General features: G+C 29.6%; 2 protein-coding genes across 4 annotated transcripts; one reads left to right on the forward strand and one right to left on the reverse strand.

Annotated features, from left to right (window-relative positions):
• Nucleotides 1-550: 550 nt before the first annotated feature.
• LOC114163919 (uncharacterized) lies at nt 551-5435 on the reverse strand. Its single transcript, XM_085666998.1, has 13 exons — nt 5143-5435; nt 4868-5036; nt 4701-4781; nt 4173-4267; nt 3981-4096; nt 3764-3878; nt 3534-3639; nt 1728-2037; nt 1567-1644; nt 1439-1489; nt 1247-1336; nt 1058-1135; nt 551-866 (listed from the first exon to the last, which is right to left on the reverse strand). The coding sequence occupies exons 1-13, from the start codon at nt 5150-5152 to the stop codon at nt 816-818; spliced, it is 1350 nt and encodes a 449-aa protein (XP_085523124.1). The 5' UTR covers nt 5153-5435; the 3' UTR covers nt 551-815.
• A 13528-nt stretch (nt 5436-18963) lies between these two features.
• Nucleotides 18964-21165, forward strand: LOC114162430 (cyclin-D5-1). 3 transcript variants are annotated; one of them, XM_028046316.2, is made up of 6 exons: nt 18965-19234; nt 19332-19590; nt 19710-19796; nt 19933-20224; nt 20336-20469; nt 20566-21165. In XM_028046316.2, exons 2-6 carry the CDS (start codon nt 19351-19353, stop codon nt 20746-20748), a joined length of 936 nt encoding a protein of 311 aa, XP_027902117.1. In that variant the 5' UTR covers nt 18965-19234; nt 19332-19350; the 3' UTR covers nt 20749-21165. The 3 variants fall into 3 exon arrangements, with proteins under 3 accessions (XP_027902119.1, XP_027902117.1, XP_027902118.1); XM_028046318.2 differs by having other exon boundaries at nt 18964-19590; nt 19933-20110; XM_028046317.2 differs by lacking the exon at nt 19710-19796 and having other exon boundaries at nt 18965-19590.
• Nucleotides 21166-22137: the final 972 nt, after the last annotated feature.

The raw sequence follows: 22137 nt of genomic DNA on the forward strand, positions 1-22137 counted from the left end.
AAAATCTATCCTGAAATCCGTATGAACGCTGAATTTTTGTAGATACAAACATAACACTAATATATGTTGCTTACATATTTAATGATTTTAAATATCATTAATATATTTTGGTAACATATTTGGTTACATATATATGTCTTTTTTTCTTTTTGCTGTAATTGAAAAAATTTAGTTAAACATTAAGCTATTTGTTAAAAAAAGAAACTAAAAAGTTATATATATTTTTAAATTTATTTACAGAAAGTGTTATTTAAATTTCATTGAAATATTTAATAATCAAGTAACAAAAAATTCATGAAAAATGTTATCCTCTAAAAATTACTTTGTCTCCCAAAAAGTAACTTAAAAGGAATATTAAATTGAAATATTTAATTTATAGTATATGATATCGATTTATATCTGATTATGGCCTAATCAAATCAAATTAGATCGATATATAAGTTTTCTATCACTGTAAATACTTACAAAAATATTTTATTACTTTTATTATTATGACCACTACTACACACTGAATACAATAAAAAGAAAAGATTTAATATATAGAAGGCAATTAAATCATATATAATATTTTTCAAATTAATTTAATTTCTTTCCACTTGTACAGATCCTTAAAACAAATAGGCATTTGAAATCCGTTATTAGTATCTATTTGTTGTTCATATTACAACATCATAAATCTCAAGTCAACGGATGTAATCGACAGGGAGTACAGGATTAGACAGAGTGTACTGATAGAATGTAAGAAATATTGTTTTACATCAAATGAAGGATCAAATCTCTAAATCACACATAATTATCGTTGTTTCCACTCAAATTCATGCATCCTCCTCACCCATACCGACAGCGTAGTGGCCGAAGTTTCTTCCCTGTAAATTTAACAAAAGAAATCAAAGGAAAAAAATAAGTATCGATATACAATCCACACGGCACATTCTACCCAAAGAACTTTGCAGAAGAAAGTTATATTTCAAATTACGTTTAGGTGCCATATTATCATTTTAAATACTTCCACAGGAAGATAAAAGTGAACGTTCTCAAATACGGTAAGAATGCCAACCTCAGATAATATCCGCTGCTTATTAAGTAATTGCGTCCTAGCCTTGTTCAAAACCGAATTTGGAGATTTAAACATTCTCTGCGATTAAAGGGAATGGGGCAAGTTAGCGCATGAAAACAAGTGCGGTGGGGAGTGGGGGAACATACACGAAAAATCAAGATAGCTAAGCACAATCACGGACAAACTTACCTTTTCACCACCAGACATTTTGTGTTCGTTGTTATTAAGATACTTTCTCTTCGGCGAAAAACCAAATACATCATGTAGGAACTCATTTTCCTGTTTGCCAAGGGAGAAGAGCGGAAAAAAGGTGTAAACATGAGAGCTCCAGATTATACAATAATCAAAGGCTTGCCAAAGAAAAAGGTTGCGAAAGTCTACCTGCATATGCTTAACGAATCCTCCTCCAAGAAAATGCTTGATAAAATTCAACTGCAAGAATTTGAATGTCAAAATGCTAAAAGAAAAGAGATTTCAAGAAGTATGGAAAGACAGGACACAAGAAATACCTGTATCATTTCAGACCATGATGATGTCTGCAGGGAATCACCCCCAATCTTCATTGAAATATCCGGGGAGTAACCATACTAGGATGAAAAGGTAAGATCAGTACAGAATCCTCACCTTATCTATTGTTGTCAAATAATAACCATAGTAGTAACTAACATACCTCAAAAAAATCCAAGATATCTCGGAACAAGTTCCTTTGACTATTAAGATCTTTCTTTGCAGAACCTTTTCCACCCGCCTCCATGGAAAGTGTTTTGCATTGATTCAACACCTTTCCTTTCAGTCCCTGTAAAAATATGTAGCTTTCGAGTGGTTTACTCCCTTCTTGCGCTGCATCACTTGCATTGTCTGACTGGGCAGAAAATTTATCTATAACTCCAATTTCAAAAATCAGAGCAAGTGCTTCACCAGCAGCAATTCGTACAGATCTGTCTTCCTTGTCTAGAAGACCAGATAAATAAGATATTGAACTGCATGAACAACAAAACAATAGGTTGGATCCCAGGCAATGGTTACATAGAATGCAATTCTCAATGAATATTTTTTGTAACAACAAATAAAACAGATGAAAGTTAAATCTAAAATATGAAATAGACTTCTTCATAAGTTAACATTAGTTTATGCATAAACTAATTTATAGAGACCTCTCATATAGTTTCTCCAAATTTTTCCAACTTATACACAAACTAATTTAACTTATGGAGCAGTTAATTTCATTTTTTTCTTCACATGTCTCTCTCCCATAGATCCTTCTACAGAAGTTCGTTCAAACAAACTCATAATACTATCTTTCTGGGACTCCAATTCTACCCACATCATAACTACCTTACTGAAAATAAGAAAAGGAAATACCTAAAAACAATTCATGAAAAAAGAGAGGTAGAATAAAAGATACCCAGGGTTTGAAAATTTATATATCACATTTTTAAGTTGTTACATACTGTCAAAATAAACAACTGCTTTATCTCAGTTTAAAGGGTGGCTATAAAATATTTAAACTCAACCCATATCCTCATTGTTTTTAATGAAATATATTACGTTTGTGCAGTCCGTGTTTTGCCTTTCAATCGTGCAAAAATTGGGTCCAGGCTTTTCATCTTATATGGGCTCTTTTTCTTAATGACAAGCAACAAAAGCGAAAACAAGTTGGGGGTCTAGGAAACAGTTAAGATCTGGTTAAAAATAGAGGCACTGGAGACAGTGGAGCAGTTCAGGGTAGAGACTGATGCAGAAAAAATGGTGGCAACAGCAAAATGGTTAGTCGTCCTATCTCTTGATTCTAGAAATGACCTCTGAACACTAAAGTTGGCTCTTTTTGGGAGGGGACTAATTACAAAAATTCCAATTTCTAGAACAATATTTTGCTTACAAAACGAACCAAAAAACTGTTGTGTCTCACTTTCTCTCACAACCCAACACCTTCATTTCTGAGTATAATGTCTCTCAACACCTCATTTATTTCTCAACTCCGTACTCTAGCAATTGATTTCTCTTCTTCAGTGACTGCTTTCTCTTTTCTGGTAACAACTTTCTAACTTCCTCTACCTATTTTTTCTCTTTTTCAGGTGACAGACAGGTTCCTCTAGCCACTGGTTTGTAGTTTCTCAGGAAACTGGCTTCTGTTAACTATTCTGTCCAGCAACATGTAGGAAGCTTACATTCGGCTCTTGGTGGTACTTGTATGTTTATTGAGACGTCTATGAATTTTTTTAGTTAATTATGAATTAGTGACATTAATTTAAGTTTTTTTTTTGTCATTCTGGAGAATTTATGTGTATATATACACTACGTAAACTACAAAAAAAAAAAAAAATAGAATACTCAGGGATATTAACACACTGGGTTAAATTGATTCCACATCATATATGCATTTAAATGATTTTGACAACGGAAGTATTAGCATGTTACCTATCTATAAATAGTGTAGAATTAAATAAAAATGGACGGAAAAGGACAACATTCTTACTTTTGCCAATTTTTTGAATTTAACTTCAAATTGCTCACTGTGGAGAGAAGAAAAGACCACGCAGACACCACATTAGCTATTAATGAAGCAGAAGGTTTGACAGCAACTACCTAAACACGGTAAAAAAATTGTCATTTTAGTTCATTTAACACAACTACTATTAGAAAATGAGTCAATCTTAAAACGGGTGATTAGTGAATAAAACAAAATAGTATGTTTGAAACAGATACCTACATTGGAACCTGATTTGGGATTAATAATCCGCCACATTATGTCCATTGATCGTTCTGTTTCTTCTTGATCATTACCTCCAATAAATGTAATTATAGCCAAACACTCCAGCAACTATAAACATCATTAAGCAAATAACATTCAGCATCATAGATAGAGAATCACAAGGAGAAGTCTGAATACAAGAATTTGAAATATTTCCAAATTCCTACTTACTGATGGTATCTTCGAAACATCTATCTTAGATGTGAGAGATTCATCCAAAGGACGAATGGATTCTTCAAATATTTCACGGGCATTATCACCACATCCAACAGTCAAGGCCAGACAACCTTAAAAATAAATAACATTAAATATTCAATTAAATGAAGTCAATACTAAGCATGCTTAAGTTACTCAAATTCTTACCAATCGCGTGAGATGCCAAAGCTATCTCTTTAGCAGATGTTTTTTTAGACCCCTTTTTAATTGAAGAAAGGCATTGATGTAACAACGTAGCAAACCTGAATAGAGAAAGCACCTCGAGGTTATGACAATAATCACTTTATAGTGAAAATGAATATCCATGTGCTTATGTACAGATTGCAAAGTTAATTTATAAATAGAACTACCAACAAAACCTTAAAACAAAGGATCACCACTGGAACACATATATCTCATATTTTCAAAATATATGATCTTGCTTGTTAAAGCACATTTATATAACTTATCTTTGTGTTTCTTTTGCAATAAAAACAAGAATTAAATTGTCATGTTTTTTTAACACTGTCAACCAATTAAAATCATCTATAAATGACTTATACGGGAGTTAGTACAATATGATTCAACAAACTTACTGCGAAGTTATGATTGGATGAAGTGTAAGTGCACTTGAATTAAATTCTAAAAACAATAACACAACAGCACACATTAAAATAAATAACCAACAAGACATACTTCTTCTCCACAAACTGATGCTGCATGTTGCTATTGAAAGCATCAATTATCGATGAAAAAGCTTTCTCCCTCGTGGAACCCCTTAATAAATCAACAAAAAACATGTTAAAAATTTCTCCAGCTCCATCTACAATGTCAATTTATTTCGACATCGTTAAGCAAAGTACCTTTTCTCATCAAGTGCATCGAGAGCTTGGTCGAGCAAGGAATCTTGAACAAACTGCACATCTTCCGCTCCGGACACCGACATGAGATCAGAGCGAGCAGTTGACGACGAGGTCACGCTACTATCGTCATCACTATCAAACATCGTAGCACTTTTACGTTGAGAATTACCTACAAAGAGCACAAAAACAAATAATTAGTTAATTAATTAAAAAAATAGAAAATCCAATCGAGTCAGATCGATAACCACAGAAACCCTAGGAATTTAGGAGCTTACGCTTTCCCATGACAACGGTTTCTTTGGTTCGTTAGTTGGGCTACTAAGGTATGTGTGTTACAAAAAGGAATCGGAATTTGAGAAAGAAAGAGATGAACAAGTATTGAGTATGCGTAGGGCGGAAACAGAATCGAAAGGTATCGGAATTAGGAAAGAAAAGAACAACAGCGACGTCACTGGTTTTGCATCGGATGATGAACAAGCCATTAAAATTCTACGACAATCAATTGGAATTCGAGAGCTTCTCTCTGAGAGAGGAATTGTTTCCGAATACGATTGGGATTTCGTGTTTTATCTAAATAGGTCGATGGAACCCTAAAAAAATAAAACACGGCTTCTTTTCTTTGAACATAAATGAAACAAGGTTTTGATTATTACGAAATACTAATTCTTATTTATTATTAGTTATTAATTAAATGTCACGAGATAATGGAATTATTCTATCCAGTTGGTGGTGTGAAATGTGAATATTCGGTAGGTGTACGGTTGCGTGGCGCATCCTGAACCGTCAATGTTCAGGTTTTGCCCTTTGGGAGGTGGACACGTGGCTCTGATCTATTGTGTGGCGTGTAACACGTGACGTAACAAGATTGTCTACCTTGATTGCCTTGCCGTTTCGTCCCTGATTTGATTTTGATGACACGCTGCGGCACATGCTTTCCCAGTTTCCACCAACTTTCTAGGAACTACGCTTATCTATGGAAACACCATTAGAAGGTTTTAAGAACGTTGTGGAATGTGCTACAACAAAATTAAAAAGAAAAAACAAACTACTCTTATTTAGTGGGGAAAAAGTTGGTCATGTTTTTTTTTTTTTCCTTCGTCCAAATTACTCTTACCAATATTAGTCATAGTGAAATATTTGTACATTATTACAATTCTTAAATAATTTAATTAATTTTGTCTGAGTTATTTTTAATTTACACATAATTATGGATTTGTTTACCAGGCTTTTGCATTAAATTGTATCATAAATTTATAAAGCATACTCGGTGCATTATATGTCAATAAACCACTTGACACATGCTTTTTTCAGCACCAGTTTAAATATATTCTTTGTTTGAAAACATTTAAGACAATACTATTTATTATTATATTATTATGTTGGCAAGGAATATTCTGAAAAGTTGTGAATCTTTGATAGTTTCCTACGAGTCAAGCTCCAATAAGAAATCCTGAGATTTTAGTGAGTTTAAAAGAAAACGTGTAAAATTAATTAAATTAATTAAGGTTGATTCTTTCCTCGGGCTTGTATAGGTTACTTGTACGATTGTCTACCTAAGGTTGGACGTGATGATATACAAGAGAAATCATTATAAATAAATAAATTTATTTAGTGTTTTCAAAACATATAAATATTTACCATTAATAAAAAAAATCACAAGTAGATTTTTTTTTTTTAATTTACAAGTAATTCTTAATTATGCATCTATTAACACTTGTTTTGGGTCAGATTTGTTCTTTTTTTTGGGAACGTGGTTACTTTAATCTTTGCAGGAACATAACACAATGCTTTCAAAGAATGGGCCTCCTTCATAAATGGCCGCCCTATTATTCGGATAGTTATTGGGCTTTTCCAAAATATTCTGCTTGCTACAATTTTGGACCAAATAAAAACTCAGAGTTCTGGTAGCCCCGGTCTAGATTTCAGAACCGGTGGACCAAAAATGTGGTATCATAATTTGATTCGGCTTAAGAGAAAGTTGTTAGAGTGATTTGAGAAATTAAGTTCAAATTTCAGTTAAATCATAGATTTCATAGAAATCAGCAAACAAAGATATCACAATCTTTTTGTCATCTCCTTTCTCAATTCTCAAGCTTATTTACCTTTCGTCCACACACTTCCGTAGTTCATATATTAACTACTTTTATGACATGTTACATGTAACATTGTTTCGTGACAGAAACTAAGTATATCGAGTCACAATTAAATCATGATATTTAGACCGTTAGATTTTTAAATAAAAGGAATTACGTTCTAAATTCTAAATTCTAAATTCTAAACCCTAAATTTTAACACTCAATCAGAGTAGAGTTATCTCTTAAATTAAAAATGTAATGAAATATTTGGTTTGGAAATATAAAAGATGCAAAGACGTGAAAAGGTGAAGAGATGGCATGTGAGGAGAGTGGAGAGTGGGTATTGTTTAAGTTTGAAGGAGAAGGGAAGAGATAGGGACAGTCAAAGCATTGGGATTTGGGAATACCAAACTCCTATACCCTGTGAGTACCCTGTGAAATACAAGGTAAGATGAGACAGGGTCTTTTGTTGAAAGAAATGGCATGGGAGTTAGTGGGTGTGGGGTATAACCCTCTCTTTCTCTGTCAGAAAATTTATAACCCACACTCCACACTCTCCGTCTCCCTCGCACCCCAAAACACAAAATACGTACACATCATTCAGTTTTTGGGGTCATTTACCCCCTGCATGCCAGCTCTTTCCACCTTCAATTCTTCCTCCCGCATTCACCAACCTCTATTATTTTTCTTCATCTTCTACCTACTTTATTTTCTGCAATCATTCCTCACACTACCACTATTACTATCTCTACAAAATCACCTTCTTCTCTATTATATCTATCTATGTATAATCTACAAACTCGTACAACTTATTCAATACAGCATGCTTTCTTCACGATACTACGTACGTCAGTAATCTACAAAGTCATACAAATTATAATAAAGTGATTGGTTACTGCATCATGCTTTCTCAATCTCGCATAATAATGTGGTGAATCAATGTTATGTGTGTTTTTTTTCGTACAAAAGCAGTGTCATTGACCAGACAATGAGGGTAAACTAATTAATGTGTATTTTGTGCAGTGTGACAGATTTATTATGTGATGCAGCTTTCATCAGGATAGTATAGCTCCAAATTGAGTTGTTTGTTCTGGGCTTTCGATCCTCTTTTTTCTGCAGGCTGATAGATAGATATACCTGAATATCTGCTCCAATTCCAACCATGCTTCTGCAAGATAATCTTAATAAAAGAGAACAATTCTTTTATTGCACGTACCACTTCATAAATTGTTTTTTTTATTCCAGAGGTGTCATCTTCTGCCCTCATCATCAACTTCATAACATGCTACGCAATAACCCTTTAATTCTGTTATGGCTTATTTTATATCATATCATATATAAAGACGTTTTTTTTTTTCTTCTCTATTCTAAATTGATGACATCCATTAACAGTAATAAAATTTCACCAAATAAAAAAGACACAACATACAAAGTAGTTTTAATCATAGGAGACAATTCTTGTTGTAGTCACGCGACTTAATCATGATTCTTCAGATCTCAACTTTGACTATATAAATGAAAAAAAAAAACATGAAATACCCAAAAAGAACAAGTATGCAGACAAGTATTCAACACATATTAATATAAGTAGTAAATACTTTATATGAACAAGAAGGTGACAGAGAAGTGAAACGAGTGAAGATGGAGTAATATTATTTTGACACTCAACAATTTTTACACATTTTATATCTACTATATTATCTTTTAATCTCTATCTTTTTCTTAGTAACTAAAATATCCTGAGTTATCATCTGGAACATCTAGCGTAAAAAAAAAAAAAAAAAAAAAAACATTTACCTCGTAATTATAGATTTGGATGCATGGGCCTAGTAACTAACATATGTGTTGCCGCATCATCCGTACCTAACATTTTTCTTTTATAAGGGTGACTTACAGACATGTCCTGAGTCCCGTATATATGTGTCCTAAGAGTTTTTCGCTCCCTTTCCTTTTCAAATTCCATATCACCCATATCACATCCTATTGAGAAATCAAAAATGTATCTTCCAATTTTAAATTCATTCAAATAATAATGAGGACATTGAGAAGAATTTGTACCAAAAATCGAACGTAAAAGTGTTCAATTAGAAGGAGAGAGATGAAAATGGTACAAGGAGACAAATAATATATCATTAAATTAATAATTTGTGTAAAAAAATTGTTCAGCTACGACAGTGTCAGATCTCTACTTACGTATTACAATACAACATTGTACAGAGCATGGAAACATGTTAATTTACATATATAGCAAAACCTGTCCACAATTTAAATATGTATCTAGATCTAGGCAGGTGACCATCATTAAGGATTTTAATTATTCTTGTTGAGTATTGAATAAAAACGTACTATGTGGACTTTTTAGACTTTCACTTATAAATAACCATTCTTATATATATGTAAACCAAGTTAAAGAATTAAAACTTCTGTGAATTGAAAAATGTAAGTTTAAACTTTAGAGGTATTCAAAAAGTGAAGAAACATTAATTTAGGAGAATGAAAGCACTGTAATTTTTATGAATGAACAAGGTGAATTTAAAAAAGGGTTGGGGAATAAAGTAGCTATAAAAACACACACTATACGACAATAATGCTAAGCTATTATTCATAATGCAGATCGGATGAGAATTCAGAAAGAATGCGTGACATATATATAATATAATAAACTTAACTGTTCCCTTCTCTGCTCTTTCAAACTATATATTTTTTTTATTTTCGTAAATTTCTTCACACCCATCACAGTTGCTTGTGTTAATTAGTCTTCACTTCAACATAAATTCTTGTAGTCCAAAGGCAGAAGCTATGTATTTGTGTGTGTTTTTCTTCCTCTTGAAATATGAGTAGAAAAAAATGGTATGGCTTGAGTTGGCACACAGAGAGGCTGAATTAATGTAAAAGTAATTATTGTCGCACGCATATAATACATATATATACATAATATATGCCTCCATTTTGGACTTATTTAGTTTTTCCAGCTGTGAATTTGAAAAAAAAGAAAGAAAAGTAAGAGGTTGCAGATAGACTTTATTGTCATTAACTGCAGAAAAAGGTTATGATATATAAGATGAAATAAAAGAAAAAAGAAAAGAAAAAATTTATCGTTTTCTTTGCAGTGCTTCCGGGGTGGGAACAAAATGCATGTGGATGTTGATAATATGGTTTTTGAGGGAAAGGATAGCAACATTACATTACATAGCAGAGGGAAAGGGATGCATAATTAAGTTTTGTAGTTAAGTGAAGAAAGCCCCACACTCACAGGGACAATAACTTACAAACCTCTCTATTATGCCACTCATGGACCATTCTGCCTCCTACTTCTTATTATCACTGAATTGTATTTAGGTGCGAATTTAAGTTTCACATCGTTTAAAAATGAGAAAGTAAAATATTATATAAAAATAAAGATTCGTAAACTCATTGTCTTAAGATTTTGGGTTGAGAGTGGTGTCAATGTCTTATATGGTTAGGCTCAGGTCTCATTGGTGTTTGTTCTTCCCAATAAAACCGTCTGTGTAAACCTAACTTAACAAGAACAAGTGGTATCAGAACTGATGGTTAGAAATCCAAGTGTGAGTTTAAATTTTCTATTGACTAGAGATGAGAAAGTAGAACATTGTATAAGGATAAAATTGTAACCTAACACAAATTACCCTCTAAAACGGCAACAATAATTTCATTTAACAGTTAAGTTTTCATTAACCATGTTTTCAACATAGATTAACTATGTGAATTAATCCTTTGGGTGGGTGCAAATGCATGCATTTATAACACCAACCAAATTAAAATATGAACGATTTTTTGTGGATGCCATCTCAAACTTTGCAAATAAATATGGATGGTAAGATGAACACATGTTACATCGATAAACCCAAGATCGGTCAACGTGGTACATTGATAAACCCAAGGTCTCTATGTAGCTTCTCTTACATTTCATCACAACATGTTGAAACTATAACTTGCATTTTAACACAAAACTGGACAAATAATCAAACACTATTTAACATAAAAACTTATTGGAACTTTTAGAGTGAAATTAATCTTTATTTAAGATATTGTACACCGAGTTCTCTCACAATTTTATTTTTAAAAAATGTTTCAGAAGATGAAAGAAGAAAAGAATTTTTAAACTTACTTGATCTCGACTTTTATAACCATTTTTTTTAGACTTTAATTCTCCTTGACCAATGACACTAGCCTATAATGAATATAGGCCACAGCCTTTCGGGTTTTAAAATACGTTTAAGTATATCTAAAATCTCTTTAAATATGGTCCAGTACAATTTATTTCTTGAGATAATTTTGTTATTTTTAAATTATTCATAGTTGTTTGTATTTTTAAGCTTTATTTTTAGTTGTAATTAGCTTAACATTAAAACTAAAAATTACTAATTAAGACAATAAAATATTTTTTTTCGATTAAGCATTTTTTTTAAAACATATCTTTTTTATTATTTATAGACTTAACAAATAGTTACGTTAGAATATAAAATAATATAACTTTTAAACGAATAAAGACAAAAGAGTTAACAAATATTAAGTTTAATAGTTTTAATTGTCTGTAAAATTTAAATAGTGGAGACAAATAATTCTCTAAGCTATTTGTTTTATTATTTGATGTTTTTGAAATTTTAATAATTTTATAATTTTTTTAAAATACTATTTGCAATGCAAATTATTTTTAAAATAAAAATTAAAAGTATTTAAATTTATAACAAAACTTTAAACTATTATACTAAGTAATATTGTGATATAAAATTGCAGAGTTTCAATTAAAAAATATAAAATGTTAAACATTTAATAATATAAAATTTTTAAATACAAAATCAATTACAAATATAGTATTTACGAAATTAATTAAGTCTAAAATTAATATGCATGTTAACATTAATCAATTTTTTTAAAGAACTTAAATTATTAGTAAAACTTAATTTGTAGGATGTTTAGTCCATCTGTAAGAGGTTCTTTAAATTGTTTTTTGGCAACTGTTTTCTTTATCAACACTTTTAATGGTTTTCCAAGATTTGAAGTCAATAAAAGTCAAAATATTATGATTTAAGGAGATATGATAAAAACAATTCTATGAGATTAAAGAAGATGATAAACATACATTAATTATATGGATAAAAAGAGTGAAAAGTTTCAACAATCTTTATGAGTAGTTTTAAAAATTAATATATTGTGTTTAAAAAACTATATTAATCAATTTCATTAATTTATTATTAATTGAATAGTTTTATTTGATCAACTCGTCTCTATTTGTAATTAATCCATCTATAACAGTACGTTAATATTGATGGAAATTGGTACAACAGATTCTGAATAGAAGGAAAAAACGCAATTTTAATTCTTCATTTATTTCGTGTAACAAGACAAATGAGAGAAGGAAAGCAATAAATGGAGTCAACTCTAATTTCATGAGTGGTCCGACAAGGAAGAAAATCATTTGTTTTTAATATTTTAACAAAAACTAAATTTCAATATTTATTCAAAAGTTGTCAATAGTTAAGAAAACATTATATGTTACAGTAAAATTATCTTTTATAAATCTAATACCATATAATTTATATGCCAAAAAATCTGAATTATAAGGGTTAAATATGTTTTTGTTCCTTATTTTCAATAAATTTGGAACTAGTCTATTTCAAAACTTTGGACCAATTTAGTTTTTGATCTTTTAAAATACGTGGATTTAGTCATTTTAATCAAATTTTGTTAGGTTTATTTGATGTTTCGTATGTATTTCAAGATTGTAGTTGAGTTGTTTATAATGTTTGACACATTTTTACTTTAATGTTAAGTCAAATACTATTATGAAACACGCTTGAACTGTCAAAAAAATTTAACAAAATTTGATTAAAATGACTAAATCTACGTATTTAGAAGAATGAATGACTAAATTGGTCTAAAGTTTCGAAATTGACTAATTTCAAAATTCACTTAAAGTTAAAGGACCAAAAACATATTTATTCCTAAATTTAAAAAAAATATTATAAATTTTAAAAAATATATATTATTTACACGTAAACAACTAAATTAGAAGAAAAATATACATTAAAAATGTGCTAAAATAGTTAAACATAAATTTACTATACATTAATTAAAAAATCTATTCATAATCTAAAATCATCATTGTAATGTAGTGTTATGTGTTAATATAACTTAACGAAGATTTCTTATATTTTAAAACCAATATTGAAATCCAGCACATGACAATTCGATGGCACGGTGAACGAGAAGGAAAAAAATTCAGAGTTGAAAATAAAGTAAGAAAGAAAAAAAATCACGTGATTACTGATGTGAATTACTGAACTTTATCATTTTATAGTTCTTATTTTACCATTGTTATTTAAGAGTTGATAATTTGACCTGCAAGTTTATATATAAGGACAAAAAATGTTATCACATGTCAGTCTAACTAGGGGAATGCTGACACAATTTGATTAAATCATTTGTTAATTTCTTATAACTAATCTCATTTCTTATAATTAATTAACAATATTTTTCTCAGTTAGCCATTTCTCAGTATTAAGTGCTCCAAGAAATGAAGAATATATAGATTATTTCATAATATAAGTATTTGTGTGACTTCTAATATATATGTAAAAACGATTTGCAGGTTATTTTAACAAGTTTTTAACCTAGTTTATGAAAAATAGTTTACAACTTATTTTTATAACCCAGTTTAACTTTATTTTTTACTATAAAACTACTTCTATTTGAATATTATTGTATGGTAAGATGATTCATTTCACTCTTCTTTACCAATTATTTTATATGTCCTCTTATATGTTAATACTAGTTGAACAGTGTATAACAACTTGCAACGGAATATTAGAAACCAGATTTAAATATGTATATTTCACTTTAAAATTATCGAATACGCATTTAATGTGCACTTTGCATTCATATCAACTGCTCTATTTTAACATGCAGTCATAAATAATATATATGGGTGTAACAGAATATATCATTTCAAAAGTCTAACTTGAAATCAAATTTAGTAAAATGATAATTAATTCTGAATATAATTTAGTTAGATATTTTGTTGATTAAGATTTTTAACATATTTTACGACAAAAGATTGAACATTTGAAGTTGAAAATAAGTATTTAGATAGTGTGATAATGAATAATATGATAAGTCCAACAATAATTGTTACAATAAATTATACCGTCGTTTTAGAATTTAAATTTATGCTTAACTTGATTTTACTAAAACAAATTATCAAATAAAATAAAAACTGTTTCATACTTATACATTATATATTTATCATACATATTAATAACATCAAACCCTGATTAAAAACTTATAACAGAATTTTTTTTCATGTAATTATTTAAGATTCTAACATCTTTTCTATGGTTTTTAGGATATTTGATAAACATTACAGAATTAATTAATTAATTCAGGTAAAATGAAAAATAAAGAGATTAATATACTTATTTTCTCCATTAGCTTTTCTTGCAAGATTAAAGAACGTTTTGTTAAAATTTAGGTTAAATTATACTTTTAGTCCCAATTTTCGTAGTAAAATTTGAATTTGGTCCCTCAATTATTTTTTATCTCAATTTGGTCCATATTTTGGGAAATTTGACCCAATCAAGTCCTTTCCGTTAGTGGTGGAGTAACGGTGTTAAATGGGGTGCCACGTGTCAGCTTCTGGATTTTTTGAATTTTTTTTTTTTGATTTTTTTTTTTTAATTTTTTATTATTTTTTTAAATTTTTTTAAAAAATTAAAAATTTGCCATGTGTCAAGCGGACATCGTGCCACGTGGCAGTGACAGTGCCACGTGGCAGTGACAGTGCCACGTGTCACTATTTGGGAGTTGTCATTTTCTCATCCTCAATTTGGTCCCTGTATTTTATTTTTTGTCTCAATTTAGTCCCAAATTTTGTAAAAATTGTGCAATTTTGTCCCTTCCCAAATTGAAACCAAATTTAATTTCTATATAAATATGCACAAATATTTCTATCAAAATTGATATTTCAAGTAAATATTTTTAACAAGATTAAGTTTATTTTAATTTATATTTTACGTTAAACTTTATTTAAAATTGTTTTAAAGTTGTTAATAGAAAATAATGTTAATAAAAAATTCATAAATTATATTTGATATTTTATTACATTATACTTTAATATTTTTTTTATTTGAATTTATATTTTAAATAATTGCATATTTTTAAAATGTGTAAAATTCAATAATTTCTATACAAATATTTTAGTTAGTATAAAAATAACAATTATATAATTTAAGAAAAATTAACTAGTTTATGTAACAATAAAAAACAAATAAATTTAAAATTTGAAAACAATTTTAAGTAAAATTTAATGTGAAACAAATTTAAAAAAACTTGGTTTTATTGAAAATATATAATAAAAATATCAATTTGAATAAAAAAATTAAATTTAATAAAAATATTTGTATAACATTTTATAATTTTTGTTTCAATTTGGAGGGGGACGAAATTGCATAATTTTTACAAAAATTGGAACTAAATTGAGACAAAAGATAAAATACAGGGACCAAATTGAGAATGAGAAAATAACACCTCCTAAATAGTGACACGTGGCATTGTCACTGCCACGTGACACGATGTCAGCTTGACATGTGGCAAAATTTTAATTTTTTTAAAAATTTTTAAAAAATTAATAAAAAAAAAATTCAAAAAATCCAGAAGCTGACACGTGGCATCCCATTTAACACCGTTACTCCACCACTAACGAAAATGACTTGATTGGGTCAAATTTCCCAAAATAGGGACCAAATTGAGATAAAAATTAATTGAGGGACCAAATTCAAATTTTGCTACGAAAATGAGGACTAAAAATATAATTTAATCTAAAATTTAATAGGTGATGAACTACCGGTCAAATTAAAAAGAGAACCTCACAATCCGATGTAAGTGTAACAAACATATCTCAAGGAAGAAAATAAAATGTTTTATAAAAAAAAAAATTCATTACATATTAAATATTTTCTTAAATAAGCAAACTAATTTGGAAAGTTCGATACAGATTTAGTTGACACACGAATCTACACAATTTTAAGAGTAGTATAATTATAATGTGAAATATTGTAAATAATATATGATAAATATAAAAAATATATTATAACGAGATATTTGTAATGTTATTTTATTTTATTCATATAATATATATATATATATATATATATATATATATATATGAAAAAATGAAAAAAAATTATATTTTATAATTTTAAAATAATAACTAATTTTTAATATTAAAATATAATTTTAAAAATAACTTTTTTTGAAACGAATTTAAATAAAAAATATATTAAATAAATATAATCAATAATAAATCTTATAATAAAATTTTAAGAGACCGAACAAATTATGAATAAAATTACCTTACATAAATTTGTTATTGAATTCGATTACGGTAAATTTGGAATTTAGTCTTAACAAAATTAAAGTTGACTAACGCACTATATTTAAATTATTGAAAAGTGATATCGTCGATACGAACAAGTTGGAAGATTTTCCATACTTATCATTAAATTAGTTAAATCAAACTTAATATATATCATTCACCCTACCGTATTTTAAAAATTTGATCACTTGACAAAATGAATTAAAAATAATTGTTAAATAATTTTATATAATTATTTTTTAAAAATAAAATCAAAAAATTAGTGATCAACAATTTTTTATTTCTAATATAGGAATTTAGACAGTGAGATGGAGACAAAAATAAACATAAACTTGAACGAATGTTTATAGCAGATAAATGAAATTGTTCTATTTGTCAAATCACAATTATTACTCCTAACTTCCTTACCTGTGAATGTTTAAAAGTAATTTTGCATTCCGTTTCTTCCTTATCATTCGCTTCTATTTTATTTTATTTTTAAAATTTTGAAATATGAATTATTTAATTGAAGTGAATAAAAAAAAATCTCATAAACATTTAAGATCTTGGGCAAGACCACTTACTGTCCTTTTTATTTTATTTATTTTTCTTGAAAAAATATTTTTATATTTCATCCTTTCTTTTTTTCCTTTCAATTTCACTATAATTTTTATCTTGTTAAAAGTTAGGTCTTACCCTATTTAGTTGGTAAGTTAAAGGAACAATTTGTCACATTAGATTTATTTTTGGAGTAAATACATTTTTCTTTAAAAAATTAATTTTTATCTTGTTTAATGTTTGAATTTAATATTTAGTTAGTAAATTGAAAAAAAAAGTGACTATGGCAACTAATTTAGCTCTTGGTTCAAATTTGTTTTTTTAGTGTTTTTCTAGGCCTCCCTAATTATTTGATTGGAGTAGAAATTACTTTGAAGAAAAGTTATCCATTGTAATTTAGTTATGCTCAAGAATTTAGTTAAATATGAAATTAGATAGTTAAGTCATGCATGTATAAAATTAAGAAGTTAATGGTAATTTTGTGAATAACTATGTAATATTGGATAACTGTAGTTGGTTTGACTAAAAAAATAGTGTTTGTTGAATTAATAAAAAGAAGTCAAATTTCAATCAAGTTTGATATAAAATTATTAGATTTGATTTTAATGAAGTGAGATTTTAATAAAATGAATAACATTTAGAATTCTGAATGATCATTGTTAAAATGATTGCAACATGAATTTTGAATCATAAATACTTGTAATTGAGTGTTTATAATCTTATTTGAACGTTGAAATAAATAGGATAATAATTTTTTATAAATTTTAAAGATGATCTGAACTTTAAAAAAATAACTATATTTCAGTATATTTTTGCGGAAATAATATATTCTAACTCAAACATAATAAAATAAAAAGTTCGATATTTATCTTCTTTTTCTTTTTCGTTAAGCAAGAATAAGGAAAAAAAAACTGTTATTATTTAAATACAAGTAAGGTTGACTTAATCAATATATTTTATAAGTTAATTCATTTTCATTTCAATTATTCAATATATGATTTAAGTGATGATATATTGATTTAAACATTATTGACTGATTAAAAAAACAATCCTTATTCTAATGTTATATTAAGTACATGTACTTATATATATAAACCCATATGTTTTTTTGAAGAATTAAGAGGTTGAACTGTTTATAGCAATATTTATATAATTTGATGTATGAGTTAACTTTTAAATATTATTATTTTAATTTAGATAATTTTATTTTTTTATTTGTTATCCTTGTAAAACTTGTTATGATTGTAATTTATATATTGATTAAATTTGGAAAGGAGTTGGTTGTTTCTTTTTGAATAAATGTACATGTGCCTCTTCGAAATATTAAGTTAAATGGCCTGTTACAATAAATGACTAATTTTTTTTAATATACTTTTATTTTTCTTTTGAAAAAGACTTTACAAGGACACTTTATAATGATTTTATCCGCCAAAAAGACGCAATAAATCGACAATTCAATAAAATGTCATTTATCGACAATTAAAAAAACCGTTAAAAAACAGCAAATATTTGCTCAGGATTAGGTTTAGTTTCTCTCTCTCCCGCGCTCACCTTAAAAAAATATTATTCAATCTATCTTTGTAATTAAATAAATAGATATTTATTTGTATTTCGTTATTTATTTTATTAATTTAAGTAATTTAATTATTTACTTCCATATTCTCTGACAAACACATGGTTCTTCATAAGATTATCTGAGTATATATTTAAAAAAAAAGGGTGAATGATAAAGTACATGATGGAGTAAATTGTACGAAAATTGGCACTTATGAATGGTGTGTATGCCATGGATGGATCTGCTGGAACATCGGAAGTTCTGATGAGTGAACAAGTTTTCTCAATTTTTTTTTGTTGAAAGAGAAATGGCCATGTTTGACCGGTCAAACTATTACCCTAAGGATCGTTGCTTCATCCGGACCCTCCGTCATGCTTTCTATTAAAAGCCCGGCCCGCTTCATAGACTTCAGGTTTAGGGCAGGGCCCACTCAGGGTTCAAGTCGACCCGACCCGACCGGGAACAGGCCCGGTGGTTTTTTTGTTCACCACGCGTTTTAGAAGCGCGAGTGACTCGACAGTGGCACTCAAAACGCAAAAGACTTTATGGGTCAAACTGAAATCAAAACCTCATCATCCTCAACACTCACCCAACCCAACATCACACCTTGAACACCGAAACATAACAACAACAACATTCACTCACTCTATCACTCCCTCGGAACTAAAATCTCGCCTTTCTTACTAATCCTTATTGCCCAAGACAACATAATCAATGTCCCCAAACTGTAACCGCTACAACAGCTCTAAGATTTCCACCTAAATCATAGCCTCATCTTTCTTTCTCCCTTAATTCTAAACTCTTAGGTAAAGTGGCTTAATTACTCAATCATATCGTATAAAACATTTCAGAGACGACTTTTTTTGCATTGTTGTTCAATTGGGTCGTGGAATCTCTTTTCAGAAAACTCTTTTTCGCCCAAATGGATGATCTTTCGTCCAGCCTTCTATGCCAAGAAAACGATACGTGTTTGGAAGAAGGAGGTGATGAATTAGAAAACCAATTGATTGGATCACGGCATGATTGTGGGGTTTCGGAGGATGAGTATGTGGGGATTCTGGTTGAGAGAGAGATCGTTCTTGGGTTCAGAAGGGACGAAAGTTTGGTGTTTGGGGACTGGGTGAAGCGTGCACGCTTGGAAGCAATCAATTGGGTTCTCCAAGTTAGTCCAACGACCCATTTTACTTGTACTTTCGATTGAGCTTCATTAATGAAACTGCATTAGGAAACTCGATCTTGATTTTCTTTTGTTTGTTCCTTTTTAATTTTGTTGTTCATTAGACAAGAGCAACATTGGGTTTTCGCTGCGAAACGGCTTATTTGTCAGTCACATACTTCGATCGATTTCTTTCTAGACGGTCCATTGATGTATGTAAGCTAAAACGTTATGTTACTCTTCCAATTAATGACAGCATTCAATCTTTCATCACTCTTCTTCATTGATCTTAATTATCCCTACTTACCCTTTTGGTTGAATGCTTCAATTTTTTTTTTTTTTTTGCAGAGTGAAAAGTGGTGGGCAATTCGATTGCTTTCAATTGCATGTCTCTCTTTGGCTGCAAAGATGGAGGAGTGCAATGTGCCAGAGCTATCAGAGTTCAAATTGGATGACTATTCCTTTGAGGGAAAAGTGATTCAGAAAATGGAGCTCTTGGTGCTCAGCACATTGGAGTGGAAAATGGGTATCATCACTCCCTTTGATTTTCTTTCCTATTTCATCACAAAGTTCTGCAAAGAATCTCCACCAAGTCCTACTTTTTCCAAGACCATGCAACTCATCTTTACAACTATGAAAGGTGCATCATGAGCACCATCATTTCCTTTCTATCTTATGGCTTTTAAGTTAACTTTTTGACGATGAGTCACATTTCCACACGCATTCAGCAGATATTTGTTCTCTTGTGCAGAGGTCAATTTAATGGATCAAAAACCATCGGTTATTGCAGCGGCTGCTACATTAGTGGCAATGGATCAAAAACTGACGATGGAGGAGGTGGAGTTGAAGATGAGTTCAATTCCTCAACACAGGCTTCTAGAACCTGTAAGTTGTGTTGTTTTTTAAAACTAACACCTAAACATGTAAGCTAATGGATACTCGGAATAAATTTTGGCCCTTTTTGGTTTGTTTTGTTCGCAGAAAGATGTATTCGAGTACTACAATCTAATTCAAAGATTACAAGAGGAGGAGAACAAAAGGGACACGCACACGCCAATTGACGTGGCTGACAGCTCTAGAGTTACTTCTTCCGCAGCAATGGCAAAGAGAAGAAGACTCACATTCAGTGATGAAGGAAGTAGTCATGGGAAGGGACAGGGATAGAAAAATCCAATTTTTTTTTTTAATATTTTTTATGGTCTAATTATTTAATGTGAAGATTATGTTTTGGCATTCTTGATTAGTTATAGCATTAATCTCACCGAGAGATAGAGGGGGGTGAAAGTTAAACCCACATGTGAAAGGTATTGATTGTTGGTGCATGAAAAGTTGTTCAGTATTGATTTGGTGTCTTCCTGAGAAACCAGCAAGGCAAAGAGGAAAAAGGAGGAAGCAAGAATAAAAATTCAGGGTTTTGGGATACATATTTTAGTTGAAGTGTTCAAATCAAATCACCACCAGGTAAACAAAAAAAGCCAGATGCTGATCTAGAAAGCTGCAGAATCAGAAACAGCCAGTTAGGACTTAGGTCATTGTTTGTCCTCTTTTACCCTTATAATTTATTGTGATTTTTCTCCATTATTCTTACTGTTATTATCATTTTTTTTTTGTTTCGGTTAATCTTTTTAACCTTCACTGCCTCTTCATAGCGGATTTTGTTTTGTCATTTCTCTTGCAACCTACGTTTTGATGGATGCTTGGGATGCTTTGGTATGGTAGTGTCTTGAAAAAAGGGTGAAAGTGGGAAGGGAAAACTGTGTTGGTGTGTTTGGGTGCATGGTCTATGTTGTTGCATAATGGCCATCACAAAAGTTTTGTAAGGATGAATGTGATTGGATTTGTTTCAATGTCTGACTGCTTTTAATGCGGGACCTACCCTTTTGCCTGCAAATTTTTACATGGCTTCGTTGTGTTCATGGGTCATCAAACCTCGGTTAGTGTCTGTGGAATCAAAAGGATTTCTATGTTCAATTATGCTTTGAAGCAACGGACTTTTGTACCCTCCCAGGTTTATTCTCACTCTAACAAACATTCTAACTTGCTGTACTCTTGTTTACACGACATCATTTACAGAGTGTGTTAAAGAAAAGAAAATTGCTGAAACGAAACACATTGGTGTTTCAAACCGTTTTGTCCAGAACAATCTCTTCTCTTACTTGGTTGAGATAGAGAAGAATATTTGTAGATTCAACCATTTGTTTTTTTGAAAAAAAAAGGGTGCTTGCATGCAAAAGTTTGTTTTGTTATCTCATTTATTTGATCATTAGTGGGAAGACTGTTAGAGCGAACTTTTTCTTAAACACTTTTAGGGGGAATTTTTTCTCCTATAAATTAAACTAATTTATTTACAAAAAAAAAAAAGTTAAGGTGTTTTTCTTTTATGTAAGTTACAATTAATTTATAATTTAGAAAAGTAACATTTTTTTAAAAACTTGAAAATGTTTTGATAAACTAGTTGTTGGATTTAGCTTATAAAAGTGTGTATTTCATTATTTTTTTTTTCTCTACATAAAGTTCTCATGAAAAGTTTTATAAAAAACCTATAAACTAATT

The sequence above is a fragment of the Vigna unguiculata genome, chromosome 9, assembly GCF_037176805.1.
Source record: "Vigna unguiculata cultivar grain cowpea cultivar isolate G323 ecotype 2 chromosome 9, ASM3717680v1, whole genome shotgun sequence".
NCBI lineage: Eukaryota > Viridiplantae > Streptophyta > Magnoliopsida > Fabales > Fabaceae > Vigna > Vigna unguiculata.